Here is a 22,991-nt window from a genome sequence, read left to right as displayed (position 1 = left end):
CAGGGCCATTGCTGCTTTGACTGTGGTCTATTAGGGCAACCACACCCACCCCATCTCTGGCCATTAGGCACACCTCTACTTGGACCCTGACACGTCAGGACCCGTTGACCCCACTGTTTAGGTTCCCCAGTTCCACGGCAGCAGCTCTCGTGTCAGTCCTGGCCTGCACTGAGGAGGGGTCACAGAGCTCTTCCGGGATGCTGGGGATCCCTGCCCAGTGGCAGTGAAATCTGTGTCCCCCCAACACTCCCAGGGTGGGTCCTAAACGACAAATCCGCAGTCTCCCTAAGCCTTTGGACACCTTTCTGTAGAGTAGGCTAAGATGAATCTGGCATTTCAACCCCATTTAGTGTGGGCCACCTTGGGCCAAGTCTCAGACAACTAAACAAACCATTAGAATGCTTGCTAACCTCAACATTAAATCCAGAGTCTCTGCTCAGGGAGCCCCTATCAATAAATTCAGCCTGATCCAACTTCATGTTCTGTCCACCATGATCCCAACCCTTACTACTTATTCCTACACACGTCCCCCAAGTTTGTCGGTATAAACTGTAAAATCCATGTAGTGCTTTTGGAGTACAGCACACCTCCTCATAGGTCACATTTTGTACTGCCCCCTAGGGGGCCTGGGGCATGCCAAGCTGGCCCTGGCGTGTGCTGCGCCTCTGCCTGGGAAGCTCTTCTCCTTGCTTCTCTCACCTGTCACCGAGTTGTGATGACCCCCTCCTCAGCACCACCACCCACCGCCACTACTAGAGGCAAAACTCTAATCCTCCCCTCCTCAAATCTGAGCACCATTACCCGGCTATAGTCGCTCACAGCCCTTCTCATCACCTGACGTGAATTTACTCTCTCAGGTACACCCTCAGACCTTGACGGCCCCATCTGGCTTGCACATGGCTGCATCCCCAGCACTGAGGCTAGAACCTGGCATGAAGCAGATGCTCAATAAATATCTGTGAAACAAATGAAACTGTGCAGAGCCTGACCCTCATATCCTGGCATCTCTGATGTTGTTAATAAGCAGAGTGGGACTGGGTTTCATTGGTTTATTTGTTTCCTGATTACTCCAGAGAGGATTCAAGATGGGAAGGAGGGCTTCAGCATCACCCACCCTCCCAGACTGCAAGAGCTTCAGCACGTGTGCAAGAAAGTGTGGTCACTGTGCCCTAGGACAGTGCGGGCTGTGGGCTGTGGGCTGTGAGCTCCACAGCCCCCAACCTTGTACAGACAAGGTTATGAAGCAATAGATGCTTTCCTAAGCCCGCATGAGGCAAGCAGCAGCCACACAGATTGTGAAACAGAGTTCAGGGTTTCTCTTCTCGTAACTAAGAGACCAGAGGTCTGTCCTCCTCAGCCCACTCCCGCCACAGGTCACAGGTCATCAACACTCTGACTGCCTAGAAGGGTTTAACCAGAATGAATCATGCAGTGGCTGAGGCTGGAGCAGCTGGCTGCGGGCTCCTCCATCTGCATTCTGTCTCCTAGCACAGCTGGAGGGAAATGGGCACCAGCTTTAGTGGGGGCTGGAGATTGTCTTAAAATTGGGCCCCACAGGGGTGAGTCCTAACAGTCAAGAAGGGGGCACTGGACTAAGGAGAGTAAAGGTGGGTGCACCATCACTCACAGATGAGCCAGGCTTAGAGCCCACCTCTCTGAAGCCAAGATGAGCTAACAGCTGGGCCCTGCAGGCCCATCCCGGCAGCAGGAGATGGGCCACAAGTGGCCCGCTCATACTTTTCCCAAGGAGAACCAGTGCAGAGCCAAGGCCTTGGGAGCTTTCCTGATGTTTCAGCTGGCCCCTCCTCCCTGTCTGAATGTCTGGGGTTCCAATTCCAAGTTAGGGTGGTCAGAGCATGGCCATCATGCAGGACCCTTCTGGGGTGGCTGAGGGCTGCCCACCTACTTCCCCTGGGAAGCAGAAGTTTCTTTGCCTGAAAGAAAGAGAGGGGAGAGAAAAATCAATCCTTGCTCAATTGTGTTGCAGGCACCATTCCCTGAGCTCACCCCCTCCACTGCAGCCTATAAGCCAGGGAACTAGGAGGACCCAGACACCCAGCTCAGGGCCACCTGTGTGCCTGTCACAACCCACAGCCTCCTCTTCCTGCACAGGACAGAGGATGCATAACCACCACAGCACAAAAGCACCATCGCATCTTATCATGCATGAGCCCCCACGGGCACCCTGATTTAACCCCCAGCAATGGCAGCAAGCAGGTGCTATCAGCAGCCCCATTTAATGGAGGATGGAACAAACTAGGGACTGGCCAGTTTTGCAGGTGGCAAGTGAGGTGCTGGGATTTGAGCTACAAAGATCTGGGAGGAGCCCTGAGGGTGGCTGGGCTTGCAAACAGACGTGTGGTGATTTGTGACCATTTGTGTGCGCAGAACAAAGGCCGAGAGGAGGCTGAGCTCAGATAAAATGCAGGAAAATGAAATATAGCTCCCCAAACAAGCTATGAATAACAGTACTGCCAACAGGAGTGCATATTTGAGCTATTACTATGTGCCAGGCCGCAGGTGCCCAGCCCTGGCTCTCAGCCTCCACCCAGCCCAGCCTCCCACTCCAATCAGGGGAAGAGCCAGGCTTCTGGAGAAAATCCTTTGCCACATCCACCATCAGATGTCCCTCTTGGGGACACATGTAATCAACCAGACACAGGAGGCTAGACGTCTGCTCTGCCCTCCCTGTCCTGCAGCTGTCTTTTGCGGGGGTTCTGGCCAGACCCGGGCAGCATGCTTTGGTGCCTCCATGCTCTGTCACTGTAAATGGATGAAAAGAGTGTGCCCCCTTCCCAGGACCTCTAAAATGTGTAACAGACCTGTATCCATCTGCCTGATGGCGAACTTACCTTTAGGGACAAACTTCAGTGAGCTGCTGAATATTCAGAAACGTGACTGCCCCTGCTTGGGGCCATCATTCAGGAACTCATGGCCCAATCCATTGCCACACCTGCCACAGGAGACCTTGGAAGAGCACAAGACAGCCACATGAGCTTCTAGCCAAAAAAAAAAAAAAAAAAAGCCACAGCAATGTCCCCTCTTGCCACCCCAAGCCCATTTGCCAAGGTAACTGCTAACAGGAGAGGCTGACCTCCCCTCCTGGAGCCTGTACAGGAAAGTCGTCCTATTTCCCTGTTCCCACCAGGACCCCAAGCTCTCCCAACCATTTTCGGAGGCGGCTTCCCTGGCTGAGGCCAGATGCCTGGGACAGACAGACTCTAAGCCCCTAGAGCTGTGGTGGGAGCAGAGGAAGGAAGGGGCAGCCAACATCCCTTCCCATCCCCTGCTGGTACCACCCACCTTTAAGGCTTCAGGCCGATTGTGCTCTGGACGCTTGGCCACACTATCAGGATGGATAGTCTCGGTGAAGGCTGGCCATGGGGATGAGTGAGCATACTTTGCACAGCTAGAGAAAAGCTCATAGCCACATTTAGCACACACGTAGACACCTGGAGGCCAAACAAGAGGCAGAAGCAGAGACATGAATCCTTGGACCCAGTATAACACAGCTCTCACAGAATGGACTGCACATCCTCCCACACCCCCACCTGGGTATTGGCTTTGTGGAGGAGACACACCACTGAGCTCACATTTGGGGGTTCTTGGTGTGTGCCAGAGACTAGGAGAGTTACTTTTCACAATTACTTCATTGACTCTTCTCCACAATCTGTGATGCAGACCTACCCATTCAACAGATGAGGAAGTTGAAGCTCTGTGATACGAACCACTCGGCTAGGAGGTGTGCAACCGGAAAGGAACCCAGGGAGGCTGATGAGGACACAGTACTCCCACCCCTCACAGGCCCCACACAGAGGAGGCTCTGACATGGCCAGCACCGCCACCTAGCCCGTCTCCCTTCCAAAATGGCTGCCCTGCTGCCTGGCGAAGCCCTGAGCTAGATTCCCATCTACTGGCCTGCTCTCCCTGCCTGAAGAGAATGGTTTCAGGGAAAAGGCCTCCAGGCCAGACAGGGGGCACAGAAAGGCAGAGGACCAGGGAGAACAGGTTTTAACTCATCCTGAAAATATCACTTTGAGAGCTGAAAAAAAAGGTTGTGCAGAACTGGACACAGGTACCTCCTACCCACCGCCTGGCCTGGGGAGAGCCTCCCATGGGGTCTGTGAACTACTCAGCCTTTACCAGTAACTGGAGGAGGAAGCAAAGAGGAACCAGAAGCTGCTGTGGAAGTGGAGTTACCACTCCCATCTTGGCAGAGCAGCCTTAATTCCCACAGCCAGAGGGTCTCAGGGGCTTTGCCTAGAGTGTCCTATGTCACAGCTGATAGCCATAGATGCTTAGTGTCAGAGCCTCGCCCCCTAGAAAGCTTGTACCCAACAGATGCCATCCTAAGTAAGTCACTGCCCTAGACTCGCCTGTGCATGTTTTTACCAAATTGGTCCACTGCTGGGCAGCACAGACCAAAAGGAGACTCATCAGGACTTCTTAAAGCCTAGGGCCAAGACTGAGGGCTGCCAAGCCACAAGCCACCCCCAACCCTACTCCTCCCACATTGCCCAGGCTGTCGGGTCAAACTTCACTACACAGGCCACTGCTGGCCTAGCGGCACTCCTGTTTCCCAACCCCAGGGCTCTGGGCAGGGTGGGAAAATCACCTAGTCTAACTCGAACAGGACATTCACTGCTTGCCGGCTTACTCCGGGGCGGGGCAGAAAGAGGGGAGGGAAAAGGACAGGGATCACACCAGAGAGAGGGAGCAGTCACGAGAAGGGGCAGCCCTGTCACAGGAGTTGCCCCTGGACAAGAAAACCTTCCACTGCGTCCCTCTGAAGTCCAAACCCTGATCCGGGTCTCCCACCACCCCCATGTACTCCGACCCCACAGATTCCTCCCGCAGACGGCCATGATCATACTCAAAGTCTCTTCTCCTTGAGGAGAGTCAACTCCTCTCTCTCTACGTCCTCCTCTCCTCGGGTACTCCTACTCTCCGAGCCCCCCAGACTCCTCCCTCCTCCTGATCCCCTTTATATGCGCTCCTCCCCACGCGGTTACACTTGCTCCCGCTACTCCCGGGTCTCCGGGGCCCCAAGGGTACTGACGCCCCGTCTAATGTGCGCACCCTCCCCGCTGCTCTCCCGGGAGGTCACAGGTTGTACCCGGATCAAAGTGGTTCTGGAAAACTTCGCCCCCGAAGAAGCTGCAGAACGACATGGCGCAAACGAGACCGCTGCACTATCGTAGTTTCTTCAGGCAGATCTGGAGCCACCGACCCGCGACCTCCCGGTCTGCGAGGGACTCCCCCCGCCCACAAGGCACCGCCTCCTCCAGGGGACCAATCACGTCTAGGAACGCCGGGACACCCCCCCCCCCAACACACACACACGGGGCCCGCCTCCAGAGGGCCCGCCCCTTCCCGCGTACCAATCAGGACCAGGGTTCCGGTTTCCTCTGCCGGAGGCCACGCATCCTCCCAGAGGAACTGCCTGTTCACTTCCCATAGGCCCTGCCCACCAACAACGCCAGTCCTGCGCTGCGTCCCCGAAGCCCAGCACCAGGGGGCGCCGCTGAGCTGTGCTGGGTTTTAGGGTGGCGGTCTGCCTGTGTTCTCCCTGCCCTGGCCTACCACCGGCCTTTCCATGCTCTCAACTCAGACACCGCGGAAAGAGTTGCCTCCAGCCTTTATTAGATAAAGGGGACAGGCAGGGGTCGCACGCGCTTCTTTTAGGTTCCTTCCATCCCAAACCGCCTACAAGTCTCCCGAGGTCTCCGGCTTTTCTTTCTCAAGATGCTTTTTCTGGGGACCCTGTGGTGGGGGGAGCAGGAGGAGCGTTAGTCACAGGGGTCTGGCTCAGAATACTGTCTCTGGAGTCACCCAGAGCCGGCCCTGCCGCCCCGCTCCCGCGATCGTCCCTCCCCTACTTTCTTTTCCAGCAAGAATCAGTGCTCAGGGCTGGACTCCTAAAGCCCCCTCCTATGGGTGAAGATAGAGGCAACCCGCCACCCCAATTTGAGCTTCCCTGCTCTAGAGCAGGTGGGATGTGAGGTCTGAGCTCCAGAGAAGAGGGGGGGACTCACCATGAAGGCCCTCTTCTCTTGGGCTGTCTGGAAGCGGCCATGTCCAAACTTGGAGGTGGTGTCGATGAACTTGAGTTCAATATTCTCCAGGTCCCGGCGGCTGTGGTGCACCAGGAGGGACTGGGGATCCATAAAAGAGGAGAGCCTCAAGATGGAAGTCCCCACCCCCTCCAGTAACCCCCAGTTCACCTATCTGTCTTCTGCCAGAACCCCTCCATTTTTGCTTTCCCCATTCCCGATACTCTTCAGAACAGGCTGAAGGACAAGGCAGGACAGCTACCCACTCCTCCCAAAGCCTCCTGCTCCCCAGCTCCCCAACCCACTGCCTGCCCTGACCTTCCTCAGTGTGATGACCCGCTTCTTGGTTCCCGCGATGCAACCCTTCAGCATGACAAAGTCGTTGTTGACTTCTCCATAGTGAGGGAAGCCACCCTGTGGGGAGGTGGGTCAGGGTCCAGACTGAGTTAGAGGGCAGCTGGGAGCCCCTCGAGAACCTCCATACTTGGCTGTGACTGGCAGGAGCCAGTGCTGGCTCCTGGCCATGGGGTGACACCCTCTGTCACTGATCAAAGCAGCATCTGAGCCCCTCAGAGACTTCATCTGCAGTTTTAACAATCTGAGTTTTACACCGGGGAAACTGAGGCTCAGGTGGGTGGAGTCTCCTGTTCCATCACATACTGCAGTTGGAGTTCAAACCCAGGTAGCCTGCCTTCAAGGCCACGGTCAAAGAAGCTGCATTCTGTACATCATGACAGCCGCTGGAGTGTAAGCTGTCTGCAGAGGAGGCTCAGAGTACAGGAAGAAAGGGGTTTGCTCCACCAGGCGGCTGCTTGGTGGGGCCTGCGCTCTTGCGGCATTGCAGCACCCCACGCACCTGTCTCACACCTGCTCATCAGGCCCCTTCAGCCAAACTGGCTGCCCCCCTCCCTTACCAGCGGTGTGATGGTCTTGTCAGTCATGTCGTAGCTGGTGGACGCGTTATTCTTAACCAGCTTCCCATCCTCCATGTGCAGACCCCGACCAATGCGGTAGATCTGCCAGGAGAACAGGGCATGTTGAGGGCAGCAGGTGGCCTCGGGGGCCAGCAGTATGTCCACACCCATCAGCTGCGGGCTTAGACCCAGGAACTAGTGGGTGCACTTCAGAGCCTTTGCGGGGCCAGGCAGTGTCTGGGTCATTTACTCCACTGACTGGGGCCTAGTCACAGCAGCACCCCTCACCAGGCCTTTGGACGCACCTTCTTATTGAGCTCCGTGCGGTGGTGGTAGCCCTTCTGCCCAGCCCGGGCAATGGAGCAGCCCACTCGTGCAGGGTGCCAAGCGCCAATGCAGGCCACCTTTCGAAGCCCCTTGTGGGTCTTCCGAGGCAGTTTCTTGGTGTGCCAGCGGCTCGTGACCCCTGCAGGTGGGAGGGACTGGTGGCTGAGAGGGCAGTCTGGCTTCCATCCCCTCCGGGCAGCCTTCCAGGAGCTGCCATCTCCACCTGGTCCTACCTTTGATGCCACGGCCCTTGGTGACAGCAATGACATCAATGACCTCACTCTGACTGAACACGCTATGCACCGGCACCTGCTTCTCCAGCCGGGCCTGGGCCCAGGCCACCTTCTCAGCCACTGTGCCACCATTCAACTGGATCTCCATGATGTGGGCCTTCTTCTGCCGGAAGGGCAGCAACTTCATCTGCAGGACACAGCATGTCCAGTCAATTCCCAGAGGGGCAAACCCCCATCTGAAGACATGGCACAGCCAGCTAGTGACCCTTAGCAGGCTTGCATGTCTGCATTCATTCAGTAGATGCCTCCATGCCTGGTCTGGCTGTGTGCCATGTCCTGTGTTAGGCACTGGGGTGCAGCACGGAATGAGGCAGACAGGGTCTCAGTCCTTACAGAGCCACCATCTAGTTGGGGGGACAGAAGCCAAGCAAACTCTTGGAAAGGGCTAAGTGTTCTGATGGAATACTGCGGGTGGAGTGGACAGTAATTGCACATAGGGTGGTCAGGGACGGCCTCTCTGAAGAGTGACATCGGTAACAAAAAGGAGCCACTAGGGTAAGGTCTGAGAGCTTTGGGGGCAGAGGAAACATGTGCAGTGGCCCCAAGACAGGGAAGATCCTGGGGATCTGGGGAGACAGGAAGAAGACCAGTGTGCATAGACCACGGGGAGCAGGGAGGAGGGGGTGCAGGATGGGGTCAGACCTGAGCAGCGGCCTGGCCAGGCAGCCTTGCAGATAGAGACTCGGGTTTTATTCCGAATGTGGGTCTAATGTGATCTGATTCATATTTTTAAACGTCTCTAGCTGCTGCTTGTGAGGCACTGGATGGAAGCAGGTGGGGACGCACAAGTAGAAGCAAGAATGTCTCTCAGTCACAGCATAGTGCTCAACAATGAGCACTTACGGAGCACCTACTGCATACAAGGCTCTTGGTGGGTTCTAGGGACACAGCACTGGTCATGCAGCCATGGCCCCTGCCTCAATGGAGCTCAAGGGAGATGGACGTTAATCAATGACACAGGCGACCAGGAACTGCCCATGTGAGAGTAACTGGGCAGGGGGTGGGCAGCAGAGGGTGTGTCCCTGCTCAGGGCCTATGAAAGCCTTCCCTAAGGACTAGAAGCCAAGGAATGTTCCAGAATAAGCCAGAGGGTAACCTGTCAGCCCACATCAAACCAGATCCTATGTACAAATGTGGATTCACACACACGCTTGTGCCAGAACCCACAGGGAGGCAGCAGGCTGGCCTTCCACGCTGGACATTTGGTAGGAAAGCCAAGCCCTTTCAGGCATTTCAGGGCCTTGGTTGACCACGGGGTGTGGCTGATGCCCTACAGCCCTCAGAGTGCACTGACCCCCATCCCATCCCTGGATCTGCAGGCAGCCAACCCTCTGGTGCTGTGCCCAGGTCTCTCGGTATTTTTAGGCTGACATTTGCCAGGGCTCCTGGAGGCTGGGGTGAAGAAGGGTGAGCCCGGCAGTGAACCAGCTGACTGTGTGTGAACTGGGGCGAGGGGGCTGACCTGGGTGTGGACGATGACCCGAATGACCTTGCAGTACTTCTTCATGGCGGCAAAGTCTTTCTGAAGCTGCTTTTTGCCATCGGCATCGCGCCACCTTTTACAGGCCTTGGTAAAGGCTTTCTTCTTGCTCTTGTGCCTGAGCCACACACAGAGAGTGTTCAGAGAGGCCAGCTGGGGTGGTTCCCCAGGGCCCTGCCCGCCTGCCACCCACCACCAAGCATGGATCTTAGAACAGTAATGTCCTCTTCCTTCCTCCTTTCCTTCCCCCTTTCCTTCCCACGGGGAGGCCACTGCCAGGCCTTCCCTAGAGTCCCTGGGCTGGCTGCAGTCACCCCCTTTAAGCACAGACTGTCCCTCTCTCTTTGTGCTTCAGTTTCTTGCTCTGTAAACTGGGCCTTCTCCTGCCGCCTGGGGCCTGAGGGGAGTGGCAGACGTGCAGGAGCTCGGGGAAGGGGCACGTTGGCCACCTGCCCACACCGATATGCCTGCTGACCTCACTTCTGAAGCAAACAGCCAGTACTGTGCATTGTTCCCAACACTCACTGGGACTCTGGGTGGTGGGCAATACTATCCACATTCTACAGCTTGAGAAGCCAAAGTTCACAAAGGTCAAAGTCCCTGGATGTTGGGCACGTTGGTAACAATAAAAATAGAGAAAGCAAGGTCGGCTGGCCTTTGCTGAGCATTTCCTCTGTGCTAAGCCCTGGATCCACATTGCTCGCCTAACCCTCACAGCAGCCCCGAGACACAGGGGCCACCCCCGTCTCCATTTGATAGTGTTCGTGGCATGCCTAAAGGTGACAGGTGACACAAGGTTGTAAGAGGTCAGCCAGCTTACCCACGGTCACACAGCCTGCTCTGACTCCAGGGCCCATGGGGGGCCAGGGCTGAGCTGTGCCTCTGCCTACATAAGGAGGGGTGTGTCTGTGAGGTACTCAGGTAGGGCAGGAGGGGTGCCTTCCCTTTCAGGACTTGAGGCAGGGAAGATCTGAGGCCCGAGACCCGAGAATGCCTTTCTTTCTGATGAGACCTTCAGTTGGCTGTTTCTCTTTTCATCCTGAATGCTAGGAAGCTCGGATCCTACTGACATTTTCATCGTACTAGTTCCTTAATGAACCCTGCGGGTTAGAATACCTGCTTACTCTTTTTCTTCTATCCCAATTTCCTCTTCAACCTGCTAATATTCATCTTTTACTGTATAGAAGGCATTTCTTCACACACGCTCACACATACTTTCCTGCCTTCCACACACTCTTGACGCTTCTCTCCCTACCCACCCCCCTCAGCCCAGCACAGGAGTGGGGAGCGAAGGGCCCGCCCATCCCCCTGTGGTTCCACCAGACCACACGGGGTCCACTGCAGGGTCCTCACCAGTCCTTGTAGAAGCGCCGGCGGCACTCATCGCTGAGGTGCTCTGCAAAGATGGTCTTGAAGCTCCGAAGGCCTCGAGGGGTGGCCACGTAGCCAACGACACCCACCACCACCAGAGGTGGCGTCTCCACAATCGTCACGGCCTCCACCTCCTCCCGCTTGGAAATTTCTGGATGAGACCCAGAGACAGGCATAGAGGAGAGCCTCCAGGGCCCACGGGTAAGGAGGACAGAGTGGGAGAGCCACCTGCAGCCCCCGAGCCTGAAGGAGGATGATGCACCACAGCCCAGGGCTGCTGGGGACAGAGGGCCTCCCAGCCAGAGCCCTCGCTCTCCTCCAGCTCTCAGACTGCCTGCTCCCTGCTCCTTCTCTCCTCGCTCAGCCGAGGCAGGAGCAGCTGCTGGTCAGAGCCCCACGGGCGGTCCCTGCTAGCTCTGACACTGAGATCTCAGGCGAGGCCTGACCTTCCCCTGCCTCCGTTTCCCCACCAGACCATCCAGGAATGGGCTAGGAGAGCAACCGCCAGAGCAGCATTCCCCAAACCCTGGGGTTGGGCTTCCTTTAGTCAGACACAAATGATCACTTTTTAATTTTAATACTTAAAAATGCATGTTGATGGAGTCTAGGAAAAAACCTGTAATTTGTCCAAAACACACAATTTTACAGTTGTTATTACAGAGGCTGATACAAAGTGAAAGAAGTATATGCTTAAAAAATATATTAGGAGAAATAAAAACAAGTGAGTGGTTGCCAAAAGGTTGGGGGCCGGGTGACTATGGCTGTAAAAGGGTGCTGGGGAGTTCGTGGGGGTGGAACGGTCCACGGCAGTGGTTCACAGGTGTCCACACGGCAGAGCTGCATACAGCTAGATACGCCTGTGCGCACACAAACACAACTGGGGAAACTGGGGCCAAGCAACAGGTTTCCATCAGGGGAAACTGGGTAAGGGGTACAGGGAATCTCTCTGCTCTTTCTTACAACCACGTGTGAGAATTACAATGATCTCAAAACGAGAGCACAATTAGATGCCTGCCTTTGACTCCTGGCTCCTCCACTTACTAACTAGGCCACAGGCAAGTTTTATAACTGCTCCATTTCCTCCTCTGGAAACTAGGGACAATGACAGACCCCACCTCAGGGGCGGCTGGGAGCCAGCGGTCGGATGGTCATCATTCTGACTGCTGTTCCCACAGGCAGGACCTTGCCCTTTCTAGGGCCGTTTCCCCCTTGAAGTCCAATTCTGATTCCTAGCACTTGAAAGTTTCTCTAAGTCTTCTCCCAGTGAGGGGAGCTCTGTCCGAATTTCCTCTGCCCGTCCCCCCTGCCACGTGTCCCCTGTGGCCACTCACTGAGCCCTGGCCGGTGCACCTCTCGCAGAGTGTGTGTCATGCCGGCCTTGTAACCCAGGAAAGCTGTGAGGTGCACAGGCCGGCTGGGGTCATCCCGAGGCCATGTCTTCACCTTGCCCCGGTGCCGGTGGCTCCTCTTGTGGGGCAGGAAACCCAGATGTCCATGCCGAGGGGCAGAGAACTTTCGGTGGGACTGGGGACAGGAGAAGATGGAGGTCAGAGCTGGGGTGGCCCTGGTGAAAATAACTGGATGGTCCCAAGGCCTGAACTGGAGAAAATAGCTAGAGACCCCAGACTGAGGCTCCGTGGTCTTCAGTGCCTCCGTTTGTCTGCAGGAAAGGCGGTTTGCCCAGGGGCAGTATCTTATGAATGGAGCCAGCACCAAGCCCTCCTGACCCACAGGCTTCCTGCCTCAGTGGGCTCAGCCTGGCGGGGCCCAGGGGAGGTAGGCCCACACTGTGGCTAGGGCTACGGAGACAGGGGGCTGCTGCCATCTGTCCATCTCCTTGCCTGTCCTAGGCCTGGCAGACCGAGCTCTGGCCCCTGTGGTCCCCTCCATTCCCCTACTCCTTCACAGGCCCAAGGACTATCCCTGCTGGGTAAGACTCCAGGAGCCCACCTGCCCCTCCCCAGGAAGCTGGCTTGCTCCACCTCCAGCCCCCCAGCCCACTGACCATGGCAGCCGGTCCCTGCTGGTCAGGAAAGAAAGGGGCCTTCCTGCCAGGTGCTGGAGGTCGAGTGGCAGGGCCAGCACGCACACAACAGCCAGATCCCAGATTTAGCCCCTGGCAGGGAAGTTTGGTCATCTCCCTTGGCAGGCATGGGCTCTGGTGCCAGGAGAAGGCTTGGCCTGGGCGGGGCCATGGGGGGACATCAAATGAACAGCCTGGGGTGGGGACACTTGGAGTCAGGGCTGGCGCTCCTCTCCTCAAGGGTCCTGGGAACAGGTCACACCCACTTTGTTTTCTTTCTTGTGAAACCCACCCCCAGGACAGGAACAACCTGGCCTAGTGGGAGGCAAGGAACCCCAGCTGGCGGGCTTCTTCCATGCAGCCACCCAAGATGAGGGTTTGGGTCCAGTCCGCTGGCACCAAGGCAGAGGAGATTCCTGTCCTGTCTTGTCCTGAGTGCTGTGAGCCTAGCTAGGCTGGGGAGGGTTGGCTCTGTGCCCAGAGGGTCACCAGGGCCCTGACTCAATATCAGGGTTCTTTGACAGTAACAGCTGTGATCCAAGAACATTCAGATACTGTCATGAACTGAAGTTTTGAATGAAAAGGGGATTGAAATCTCTCATTTTTTGATTCACAAATTCTATAGTTATAATGGTCTGTAGCCATAGAAACAGAGTTTTATAGGCCCAAGATGTCTTTGAGGGTCTCTGGATTTTGCGTGACTCAGTGCTATATGATCCTGTTCTATCAAAATGCCATGATTCTTTCTTTTTGTTGTTTTTGAATCACAAAGCTACTTTTAATACTTGGGGGTAATCTCTTCCACCACAGGAGTGGAGAAGCTCACCCCAGGGAGAGAAGCTACCTGAGGGAAGGATGCACAGAAGAGACCAATGTAGATTCAGGGCAGAGAGAATGCCACTGGTGCTAGAGTGCTGCGGGACCCTGGGGCGTGGTGGGACGGGGTCCAGACTCTCAGGCCAAGGGCAAGGAGGCTTGGACACCAAGCCACAGAACCACTGGGGTTCTTCCTTCTCATTTGCCTTTTCTGCTTCTGCTGCATGATCTTTGAGTCCCTCCACTCCCAGGCAGCAGCTCAGCCCTGCCTCCATGGGGTCCCCTCTTTCAGTCCCATGTTGCAGGCCAATCTGAGGATTCTTTGGGTCAGACGTGTGTGCTTCTAGGAGTTCATGATTTAAAGAGTTCATATTTCTGTGTGTCCAAAGAGTTGATGGCTGTGTGTCCAGAGTTGATGGCTGTATCTCTGATCCCAGCCTTTGAGCAGGAAGTGACCGGCACTTTCCCTGGTGCCCACCAGGGGCTATGCCAGGTGTGGAGATCACAGAGGGTAGCCAGCAGGGCTCTGGGCAGTGGAGGTGCCTCAAGGGCACAACATTGCTCAGGACCGGGATGAAACCATCAGAACCGGACCAGAGCACCCTGCGCCCAGGATAGAAGCCACTTCTCCCTATAAGTGGAGGCTCCGAGGGCAAGCTCTGCCTTCTGCTCCGCTCCAGGCAGGCCCCCCAACCCCCCTGGCAGGTACAGTGGAGTCCAGAGAGGGGTTGTAGGGAATGAGCAATCCAAGAAGATATCCTGGAAGAGTAGTTGGTGTTATTTTTTTGCTCTACCATCCTGAGTTCTCCAGAAGATCACAGCTTTGTTCATCTTGTTCCTTGCTGCACTTGGCAAGGGCCTACACGCCGTCTGAACTTAATCCTTACTCCTCCGTCAGTCTCCTTTTGAACGTAAGCAAGGACTCTCCAGAGACCGAGGCGGTATTTGCAATGGCGCTTCAGTCCCACGAGGGGGCGCCCACACTGTGAGACGTTGCAGGAGGCCACACAGGGGCGTGTCGGGAGAACAAGTCCCGTGGTGCCTCGCGGGCGCCTACATCCCTGCGCAGGCGCAGCTGCCCTAGGGCGTCCTCTGCTGAGGGCGAGCTAGGCCACGGACAGAAGCAGAGGCTGGGATTAGGCGTCCGAGAGGGATCCCGCTGTGAGCCGCACCATGCCAGATAGCTGGGACAAGGACGTATATCCTGAGCCCCCGCGCCGCACGCCGGCGCCCTCCCCGCAGACCTCGCTCCCAAACCCCATCACCTACTTGACGAAGGCCTTCGACCTCCTCGTGGACCGGCCTGTGACCCTCGTGAGAGGTACGGGCTCCACCGGGTCCTCGCCGCTGCCCAGTACCCCGGACCCCGTGGCCCAGCCTGGACACCCCGCCGCACCCCGGGCTTCGCCCTCATGACTGTCCCTGACCGGAACCCGGAGCTCCCCCTCGGAGATCTGCGGGCCTTGTCGCGTACTTAGACCCCCAACTGCACCCCAGGCCTTCCCTCCGGGATGCACCCGGACCCCTCACCGGCTACCACTGCCTGGGGACACTCCACGCACTTGTGGTCTCCATCCTCGCCCAAGAATTAGGAGTTATTAGCGGATCATAATTGTATGTGTCCTGGAGCTTGTTAGACCCCAATCTCCCAGCACGCTTTGCATCCTGCTTTAGTGCCCAGTAGGCGTCAGAAAACGGGTGTTGAAATGAAGGGGTCCTCCACTAACCTACTACATGCCTGCAATATGACCGGGGTGGTCAGGTGTTGGCTGAGGTCCCCCCTCAACCCAGAAGTGCAGTGACTTGACCTTCATATGTGCCCAGATTCCCCCTCTCTGGTTCGAACCAGATAAATTGATCTTTGTTGCTCAGTTTGTGGTTCAGGCAGCCCCATGGGGCAGCAGCAAGAGTATGCTCTGCTTTTAGTTACTAGTGTGCCCCGCCACCCATCCATGTGTTTAACTTCATTCATTCAACAAAACCTTTGGGGTGCATAGTGTGCGCTGTTGGCTCTTTTGATAGGGAGGATAAAGCCAGCAAACCAGACTCCCAAGGCCTGGAAGAGGCACTGCAAAGGGCCCACTCCCTTTTTTGTTCAATTTCTGAGAGTTTCACACGTCTGGGTTTCACTAGGTTCAACTTAGTTTTCCTATTGGAAAGTTTAGGCCAGGTCAGTGGGAGCAGAATTGGGACTAGAATCCCAGCGGTGGCCTCTGCCTACACAGTGGTTCTCTGTGATGGTAGTTGGCTGACAGGTAGGGTGTAGCAGCCTGGGCTTGCAGAGCCTAGGTTCAGAATCCTGCCTTCCCTCTGCACCTCTGTAAATAAGGACCTGCCCCATAGGGTTCTCATGGGGACACAGTAAACCTAGACATTGCCATTTGTAGCCTAGTCTTTCCCAGGACTGTATGCACCAGTCTACCCATGAGAGTCCACTTGCCCATCTTTATACAAATTTAGAACAAATGGGAAATCTGCCCCGCCCATGGCTTATGAAAAAAGCTGAGTTCATCTGAACTGTGACCTATCCAAACCAATGGGGCCTTTGTCTGGGGTTTTCTCTCTGCAGAGTTTATAGAGCAGCAGCATGCGAAGAACAGGTATTACTACTACCACCGGGAGTTCCGCCGGGTGCCGGACATCACTGAGTGCAAGGAAAAGGATATCCTGTGCATGTTTGAGGCAGAAATGCAATGGAGAAGAGACTAGTATGTTCTGCCCTGGACTGGGGAATACTGAGCCCTGCACAGTGACCATTATCATGCTGTAGGATGGTACAGATCTTGGCCAAGATCTTGGGAGTGGAGGGGCCAGACTACAGAGCTCCAACTCCTGCTTTCCTTCTACCCTCCCTGGGTACAAGGATTCTTTGTAGACCCCTTTCTTTATTCTTTTTTCTTTCAGCAAAGTCGACCAAGAAATTGTCAACATTATCCAGGAAAGGCTGAAGGCCTGTCAGCAGAGGGAAGGTGAGAGCTACAGACAGAACTGTGCCAAGGAAATGGAGCAGTTCACCCAAGTGGCCAAGGCTTATCAGGACCGTTGTAAGTGAGCCTCACCCCAGCTAGACCCCTCCTGCTTTCTTGCCAGCCAAATCCCCAACCCTCTCTATACTCCATTCTCCACAGCTGTGGGATGAAAGTTGCTAAGACAGTCGTCTTCAAATCTATGTACTTGTAATGGTTCCTACAAATATCGTCCAAAGCTTTAATTAGGTCAGCCTTGTAGGATGTAATGATCACTATGCCTTTCTGTTCAATACCTGTCTTGGCTGCTTGTGTTTCCTCGCTGTATTGAAGACCCTTTTTCCCATCATGGGAGAAGTGGCCCATGACTCCACTCCCCCATCTCTTTTCCCAGATCACGACTTAGGGGCCCATTATTCTGCCAGGAAGTGCCTGGCGAAACAGAAGCAAAGGATGCTTGCAGAGAGAAAAGCTGCTAAAGAGGCTGCTGCCGCTGCTCCCTGAGCCCCTCTCATGTGACTGTCACTCCTGTTAAATAAAGAGTACCAAAACGTGTTTCTGGTGTCACCTTCAACACTTAGCCTTGACACATTGACAAACCAACAGAAGACAACTATTATTAACAGACTTAATTCACTTTATTTTCCTTGTACAAAAATTATGTGGTGGCCACAGCTGGAGCTTGGGTCCTCTGCACAGAAACTCTGGTGTGGGTCTTCACCAGATGGTCGGTGAATTCCTGGAAAAACAGACGAAGCTTTAGCTGTAGTCAGACAGACACCGCACTTGCACAGGTTAACATGGTGGCGGGCAGGCCATACCTGGTAGGGAGACTTGGTGAACACAGTCTCTTTCCAGAGGTCAGGGGTGAGATAGCTGTAGGTCTTAGAGATGGCATCAAAGGTGGCCTTGGCTAGAAAAGGAAAGAGGGATTCACCCAAAATAAGACCCCCACGTGTAGACAAAATCTGCCCAATTCCTAGGATGAGACCACTTTGCCCTGGTCTCCTGGGCATTTAGGGCTTTCCTGACAACATACCACCACCCACCCAGACTGATCAAGTGGTGCTGAGAGGCCACAGCCATGTGTAGGCCACTTACCAAAGTTGCCCAGAGTAGCAGTGCAGCCCCTGGCTGAGGTGTAGCAGTCATCGATACCAGCCATCATCAGCAGCTTTTTGGGCACAGGGGCAGAGACAATGCCAGTGCCCCTGGGTGCAGGGATTAGGCGCACCAGCACAGAGCCACAGCGCCCGGTCACCTGGAAGAGTTGAGGAGTCAAGACTGGGGCGGAAAGAAGTCTACCACTGAAGGCCCCATCAGTTTCTACCAACCAGCTTACCTTACAAGGGACAGTGTGGGGTTTGCCGATCTTGTTCCCCCAGTAGCCTCGCCGCACAGGGACAATGGAGAGCTTGGCCAGGATGATGGCCCCACGGATGGCAGTGGCTACTTCCTTTGAGCACTTAACACCCAGACCAACATGTCCATTGTAGTCTCCAATGGCGACAAATGCCTATGGAGAGACTGAAGTGGCTGGTGGTCCACTGCACTGCACAGCATCATTAACCACCACTTAGGGTCTGTGGCGCCCCTCCAGGAAAGAATGGCCACTGTGAGGCCAATCTGAGGTCCTGAGGAGATCCTTTCTCTCTCTCCCCATTACGAAAGTCACACATGTGCAAAAACGTGTAACTATGCAGAGCTGAGAGAGTTTCACAAAGCCCCTTAGCAGACACAGTCAGGAAGACACGCATACCTTGAATCGGGTCCTCTGGCCTGCACGTGTCTGCTTTTGCACGGGCATAATCTTCAAAACTTCATCCTTGAGGGATGCTCCCAAGAAAAAGTCAATGATCTCAGATTCCTACAAGAAATGAGATTTGTGACAAATACATTTAAAAGTGTGAACATTCATCATCAGGAGACTTCACCCAGCTTCCTAGCAGAAGCGCTATTGTGGTTGTTCAGACCTCTCTCCAGGTTGATAATCTACATAACTCAACCTCTCAAGAAAGCGCGGAGTCCTTCAAAAGAGCTCATTCCTCCACACCAACCCAAATGGGACTCCCCAGGGCTGCACCTGCCCAGCGCCCCAACGAGGGAAAAGTGAACCCAACGCGTTACCTTGATAGGCAGAGAAAAGAGATAAATTTCCTCCAGGGACTTGATTTTCATGTCTTTGACCAAGCGGCCCAACTTGGTGACGGGGATCCACTGGAGGAGGAAAAAGCGCCGATGACGAGGAGAGACTGACCGGTGCCATCCATGGGTCCATCTCGCACGTATGCCCCAGACCTACCTCCTTATCCTCAGCCTTGCCTCCACGAGCTCCACGGCCTCGACCTCGACCCCGACCCCGGCCGCGACCTCGGCCCCGGATGCCGCTGCCAAATCCTCCTCGGAAGCCGCCGCGGCCTCCGATTCCAGGGCCCCCGGGGCCTCCCGGCCCTCCCGCAGCACCGGCGTCATCCGCCATTTGCTGAAAAGAATTAACATCAAAGAACGCCACTCAGTGAGGCCCAGGCATTCGCGTCCACCTGGACTAGGGCTCCCGCCCGCTACTGAGATCACACCAGCCCGATGTCCGCGGATTCCCGTCCCTAAGGCTCTCAGGCCACACAAAAACCCACAAGCACTCACGTGTTTCTTGGGGAAAAAAGAGCAAACTCCGCCGCAAAGGGACCTTTTATATGGCTCCAAGTGCCGCGAGAACTAGAGTGCACCGCCCTGACCGCTTGTGGTCCAAGGGCCTATAAGACAGCTTGTGATTGGCTACGTGAGGCCCGGCCCCTGTCGAGTGTTGCGGGCGCCTGCGCGTCTGCGGGTCCCCGGCCCCGGAATCTGTGTGACCACGACGGAGTCCTATAAATGCTGGCGCCGCTACTACCATGTTTTCTGGTACTGCAGGTAGGTCCGCTCATCTCTCCTTAACTGTATAGTTGGTGGGTGGTGTTCGGGAGATCGGCGCTGGTTGAAAATCACCTGCGGCTCTGTCCGTGACCGTGGGTGAGATTCGGCGCCCAGAGCCACCGGGGGCCTCAGCTCACCGCCCACTTGGTGTGGGAGGGTGAAACCCAGGCCCCGACACGCGTCGCGGCTCCGGGTCGCGGGTGCTGCCGCTCTCGTGCTGTGGTGTCAGATCTCTGACCCCGTTTTCTCTCCGTAGGACGCCCGGATGCCCCAAACCTGAGGCTGACGCCGCCAGGACCGTGGGGGTGGGGGGCTCGGCTGTCTTCATTTTTCAATAAAGCTGTTGGTCTTGTGCGTGTGGGAGTTTTTGGTTCCCTGCCCGTCAGCCGGGAAAAAAGCATCTGTTGACTCTGGGATCGATGTATGCTGTGAAGGGGACACCAGTGTGGGACACCTTTTTCTCCAGGGTAGCCCTATTTTGCTGTGAATGCCACACAGCGGCATCTCCAAGGTAGACACCCTGTACCTTCGTCATCAGCATATAAGATAACGAGCTTAATGGGAATCAGGTTGGGTCTCCTAACCACTGGCAAGGTAGGAATGTAGGATTTACAGTTCAAACAGTGGCTCTCTGTTGCACTCAGGACGGGGTTAGGGTCTTTTAAAATTTGAAGGGCTCACCATTCAGTGGTGTGGAAATGCACTTCTCTGTGCCTTACATGTGGGGACTTCTTGGTTTCTCAGGTTAGAATTTATTTCCCGATTCCCTTGTCATAGGTCTGCCCAGGTGGTTGCAGTCCACCTATTCTGGTAAGCTTTCCCACAGGCTAGCTCTTCCTGTTATAGTACTGCAGGTTGCATGGGCATATGGTCCTCATTTCCCTGGTCTGTACCCTGGAGCATCATGGATCTTAGATCCTAAATCCCCTGAGCTCTTAGAGATCTAGCCACCTGGGCAGCACTATTTGAGAAGTGAAAGGGGAACAATCCCTGCTTTCTTACTTAAGCCTCAGTCTTGGGGAAACTGACCCCAGAAGCTTGATTCCAGGCCCAGTGCTGCTTGGGGATCAGCTGTCAGCCACCTCAAGGCAGGGGCCCCAGGGATCTGTCCCAGGCCTGGGCTATACCCTATCCCTCGTCTGTGCGCCTTTAGAGAAGGGAGCAACAGCCAGTTGGTGCAGCGTCACAGTGGGCCCTTGACCAGGTTGTGATGGGCCTGAGTTGGACAATGCCACTGTGATGTCAGCCCACACCCCCTATCAAATAGAGGCTCCTTGGGTCCAAGGGTCAGGAGCTGCCGTCCAGACACAGATCATGGTAAGCCCCAAATCCTCTTGCCTCTGGCCCTTGGATTGGTACTTGACTCCAGAGACTTGCACAGAGCTGGACCCCAATTCCCACACTAAGGATGACCAGCGGGTCACAAGGTCCCGAATAGGACAATGAAACCTTTCAGAGGATTCTGGACAAAAGTAACTCCAGAACAAGGCCAGCTTCTCCAGCTGGGAATTAATATTCAAGGGTCTTGACACTCAATAGCTGCCCCCTCAAAACGGGTGCTGACCCAATCCCCCCACTTGGGGCTTTCATGTGGCCCACCTCCCCAAATCTTGCCAGGGTCTCCTAGGTGTGTGGAGCGGGCGGGTGACCAGATTCTGGTCGCAGCCAAGCCCTGACACTGGCTTGGCCTTTGCAGAGCGGCGGGTATGATCTCAACCTCTTCACTAGCCCTCCCGACGGCAACCTCCTGTGTTCTGTCTGCCACGGGGTTCTCAAGAGGCCGGTGAGGTTGCCATGCAGCCACGTCTTTTGCAAGAAGTGCATCCTCCGGTGGCTAGCCAGGTGCTCTTAGGTTCCCAAGATGCTGGGAAGAGGGTGGGAATGAGGGCCATTTCTGTAACGCAGGAAAAAGAGGAAGCTTTGCAAAGCACTAAGTCATATGGCCATAAGATTTAGGTGCTAAATTTTGTGGGACACTGAAATATGTGGGTCCCCCAACCCTGTGGTATATGCAGCCCCTGGCCCCAGACCTCAGAGCTGAGAGCTCCCTATAAAGTCCTCTCGTGCTTCTTCCAACTAAAGAGAAGGGACAAACATGTTGCCACCACTACCTCCCTTCCCAATCCTAACACCCCCACTCATGCCTCCTAGAGAAAAGACCTGTCCGTGCTGCAGAAAAGAGGTGAAACGTAAAAAGATGGTCCATATGAATAAACTCCGAAAGACCATTGGTCGCCTGGAAGTTAAGGTAGCTCAAAGTACCACTGCCACTAAACTCCTTGCCCCCCTTGGAGGGGTGGGGGCAGAGCCAGGAGAGGGGGCAAAGAGAATCCCATTCCCAGAGAGAAGTGAACATTTCTGAAACAACACAGACTGCTGACTTGGGGTCATCACACCTAGCTGAGTTGTCTCATCTCTACCATATATTTGTGGTGTGACTTTGGGCAAGTTACATAACCTCTCTGATCCCCCGGGGCCTCAAATGTAAAATGGGATTCGTAGAATAGAAAACTTTTAGAGGATGATGTCTGCTGTGCCAGCCATTAATTATCCTGCCCCCTAATTTTATAGACAGGAAACTGAGGTTTAAAAAAAAAAGTCCTGACATACATACAATCCACTAGACCAACCCAGCCATGCACCTCCCTGTTTTCCAAACCTCAGGCCCTGACCCCTAGACTTCCCATCTCCAAGCATTTGTCCAACTCTTCCCCTCTCTCCACGTCATTGGTGCCAGTGGAATGCTATGGATGGGGGATTTGGGGGGAGTGGGCCAATACCCAAGCTGATTTGGACTCACATGATGTTCTCCCTTACCCCCAGTGCAAGAACGCCGAAGCTGGCTGCTTGGTGACATGCCCCCTGGCACATCGCAAGGGACACCAGAACTCATGCCCTTTCGAGCTAATGGCTTGCCCCAACGAGGGCTGCATGGCACAGATGCCGCATGAGGCCTTGGCCGAGCACCGGCAGCACTGCCAGCATGGTACCCAACAGCGTTGCCCCCTAGGCTGCGGCGCCACCCTGGACCCAGCAGAGCGTATACGCCACAACTGCCACCAAGAGCTGCGTGAGGCCTGGGACCAACACCAGGAGCGCAGCCGGAACCTGGTGCTGTGCCTGCTACGGCGCGTGCGCAAGGTGCACCGCACCACGAACCTCCTCCGCCGTGGGTTGGCCCAGCTAGGAGACTTCCTGGAGAACGACTCGCTGGTTTTCCGTGCCCAGCAGGAGAATGCGGAGGCAACCCCAGAAGGCAGCATTGGTGCTGAGGTTTGGGAAGTCCAGGGCCAAAGTGCCTTGTAAATTGAGAGGTGAATAAATGCAAGCCCTGATCTGGCACTCGCTCTGCTCCGCAATCTCTGTACTTGCCGCCCCGCTCCTCTTCAGTGATTACTCCCGTCTCCCCGCAGGGACACTTTGACTTCTCTCCCAAGTTCGACACTGGCTATTCTCCTTACCCAAAGGCTCCTTCCCTCGCTCTCATTTGTCTGGCTTCCTTCCACTCAAATGAATGTCTCCTAGCAAAGGTCTCCTTGCAAAGTTTCCCCGCCCCAGGCTTCTTCTTAGTTACTTTCTACCAATCTGTTTACTAGCTTCATAGCCAGTAGCACAAATGGTTCAAAATCCAGAACTCAGAGTAAAAGCCAACTCAACACGACTCACAAGGAACTCCATTACCTCTGACCTCCTCCCCTTATATTCTCCTTACTCCCTCCCTGAAGCTACAGGGGCTTCTGTTGCTGCTCCTAGCTCCAGGCGTGCCTATCGTGAAGCACTGTTCCCCTAGATAACCACAGGGCTCCCTACTTCACCTACAGCTACTTCAGGTTTT

General features: G+C 55.2%; 5 protein-coding genes, 1 long non-coding RNA gene and 2 other non-coding genes across 9 annotated transcripts; 4 read left to right on the top strand and 4 right to left on the bottom strand.

Annotated features, from left to right (window-relative positions):
* Nucleotides 1-1,035: 1,035 nt before the first annotated feature.
* Nucleotides 1,036-5,275, bottom strand: MSRB1 (methionine sulfoxide reductase B1). Of its 2 annotated transcripts, XM_028517655.2 has the most exons (4): nucleotides 5,117-5,269; nucleotides 3,304-3,452; nucleotides 2,853-2,967; nucleotides 1,036-1,934 (listed from the first exon to the last, which is right to left on the bottom strand). In XM_028517655.2, the coding sequence occupies exons 1-4, from the start codon at nucleotides 5,169-5,171 to the stop codon at nucleotides 1,903-1,905; spliced, it is 351 nt and encodes a 116-aa protein (XP_028373456.1). In that variant the 5' UTR covers nucleotides 5,172-5,269; the 3' UTR covers nucleotides 1,036-1,902. The 2 variants fall into 2 exon arrangements, with proteins under 2 accessions (XP_028373456.1, XP_035876948.1); XM_036021055.1 differs by lacking the exon at nucleotides 2,853-2,967 and having other exon boundaries at nucleotides 5,117-5,275.
* A 346-nt stretch (nucleotides 5,276-5,621) lies between these two features.
* RPL3L (ribosomal protein L3 like) lies at nucleotides 5,622-12,601 on the bottom strand. Its single transcript, XM_028526410.2, has 10 exons — nucleotides 12,444-12,601; nucleotides 11,770-11,962; nucleotides 10,421-10,589; nucleotides 9,050-9,185; nucleotides 7,528-7,714; nucleotides 7,273-7,433; nucleotides 6,968-7,069; nucleotides 6,372-6,467; nucleotides 6,036-6,155; nucleotides 5,622-5,763 (listed from the first exon to the last, which is right to left on the bottom strand). Exons 1-10 carry the CDS (start codon nucleotides 12,573-12,575, stop codon nucleotides 5,707-5,709), a joined length of 1,353 nt encoding a protein of 450 aa, XP_028382211.2. The 5' UTR covers nucleotides 12,576-12,601; the 3' UTR covers nucleotides 5,622-5,706.
* A 1,738-nt stretch (nucleotides 12,602-14,339) lies between these two features.
* Nucleotides 14,340-16,798, top strand: NDUFB10 (NADH:ubiquinone oxidoreductase subunit B10). The gene is made up of 4 exons (XM_028516005.2): nucleotides 14,340-14,598; nucleotides 15,847-15,985; nucleotides 16,182-16,321; nucleotides 16,638-16,798. The coding sequence occupies exons 1-4, from the start codon at nucleotides 14,451-14,453 to the stop codon at nucleotides 16,745-16,747; spliced, it is 537 nt and encodes a 178-aa protein (XP_028371806.1). The 5' UTR covers nucleotides 14,340-14,450; the 3' UTR covers nucleotides 16,748-16,798.
* A 64-nt stretch (nucleotides 16,799-16,862) lies between these two features.
* RPS2 (ribosomal protein S2) lies at nucleotides 16,863-19,148 on the bottom strand. Its single transcript, XM_028516755.2, has 8 exons — nucleotides 18,887-19,148; nucleotides 18,546-18,725; nucleotides 18,371-18,460; nucleotides 18,003-18,110; nucleotides 17,586-17,759; nucleotides 17,345-17,504; nucleotides 17,065-17,156; nucleotides 16,863-16,982 (listed from the first exon to the last, which is right to left on the bottom strand). Exons 2-8 carry the CDS (start codon nucleotides 18,720-18,722, stop codon nucleotides 16,902-16,904), a joined length of 882 nt encoding a protein of 293 aa, XP_028372556.1. The 5' UTR covers nucleotides 18,723-18,725; nucleotides 18,887-19,148; the 3' UTR covers nucleotides 16,863-16,901.
* On the bottom strand, nucleotides 17,825-17,958 carry LOC114514308. Its single transcript, XR_003686028.1, has one exon. It is a non-coding gene; the product is annotated as a small nucleolar RNA SNORA64/SNORA10 family (small nucleolar RNA).
* On the top strand, nucleotides 19,067-19,507 carry LOC118499595. The gene is made up of 2 exons (XR_004902093.1): nucleotides 19,067-19,153; nucleotides 19,413-19,507. It is a non-coding gene; the product is annotated as an uncharacterized LOC118499595 (long non-coding RNA).
* Nucleotides 19,213-19,336, top strand: LOC114514717. Its single transcript, XR_003686107.1, has one exon. It is a non-coding gene; the product is annotated as a small nucleolar RNA ACA64 (small nucleolar RNA).
* Nucleotides 19,508-20,470: 963 nt separating the features above from the next.
* Nucleotides 20,471-22,495, top strand: RNF151 (ring finger protein 151). Its single transcript, XM_036020090.1, has 4 exons — nucleotides 20,471-20,583; nucleotides 20,822-20,998; nucleotides 21,308-21,404; nucleotides 21,980-22,495. Exons 1-4 carry the CDS (start codon nucleotides 20,471-20,473, stop codon nucleotides 22,460-22,462), a joined length of 870 nt encoding a protein of 289 aa, XP_035875983.1. The 3' UTR covers nucleotides 22,463-22,495.
* Nucleotides 22,496-22,991: the final 496 nt, after the last annotated feature.

This window comes from Phyllostomus discolor, chromosome 3, assembly GCF_004126475.2.
Source record: "Phyllostomus discolor isolate MPI-MPIP mPhyDis1 chromosome 3, mPhyDis1.pri.v3, whole genome shotgun sequence".
Lineage (NCBI taxonomy): Eukaryota > Metazoa > Chordata > Mammalia > Chiroptera > Phyllostomidae > Phyllostomus > Phyllostomus discolor.
Note: the sequence above shows the minus strand (reverse complement) of the source record. Positions and strands in the feature narration are given on the sequence as shown.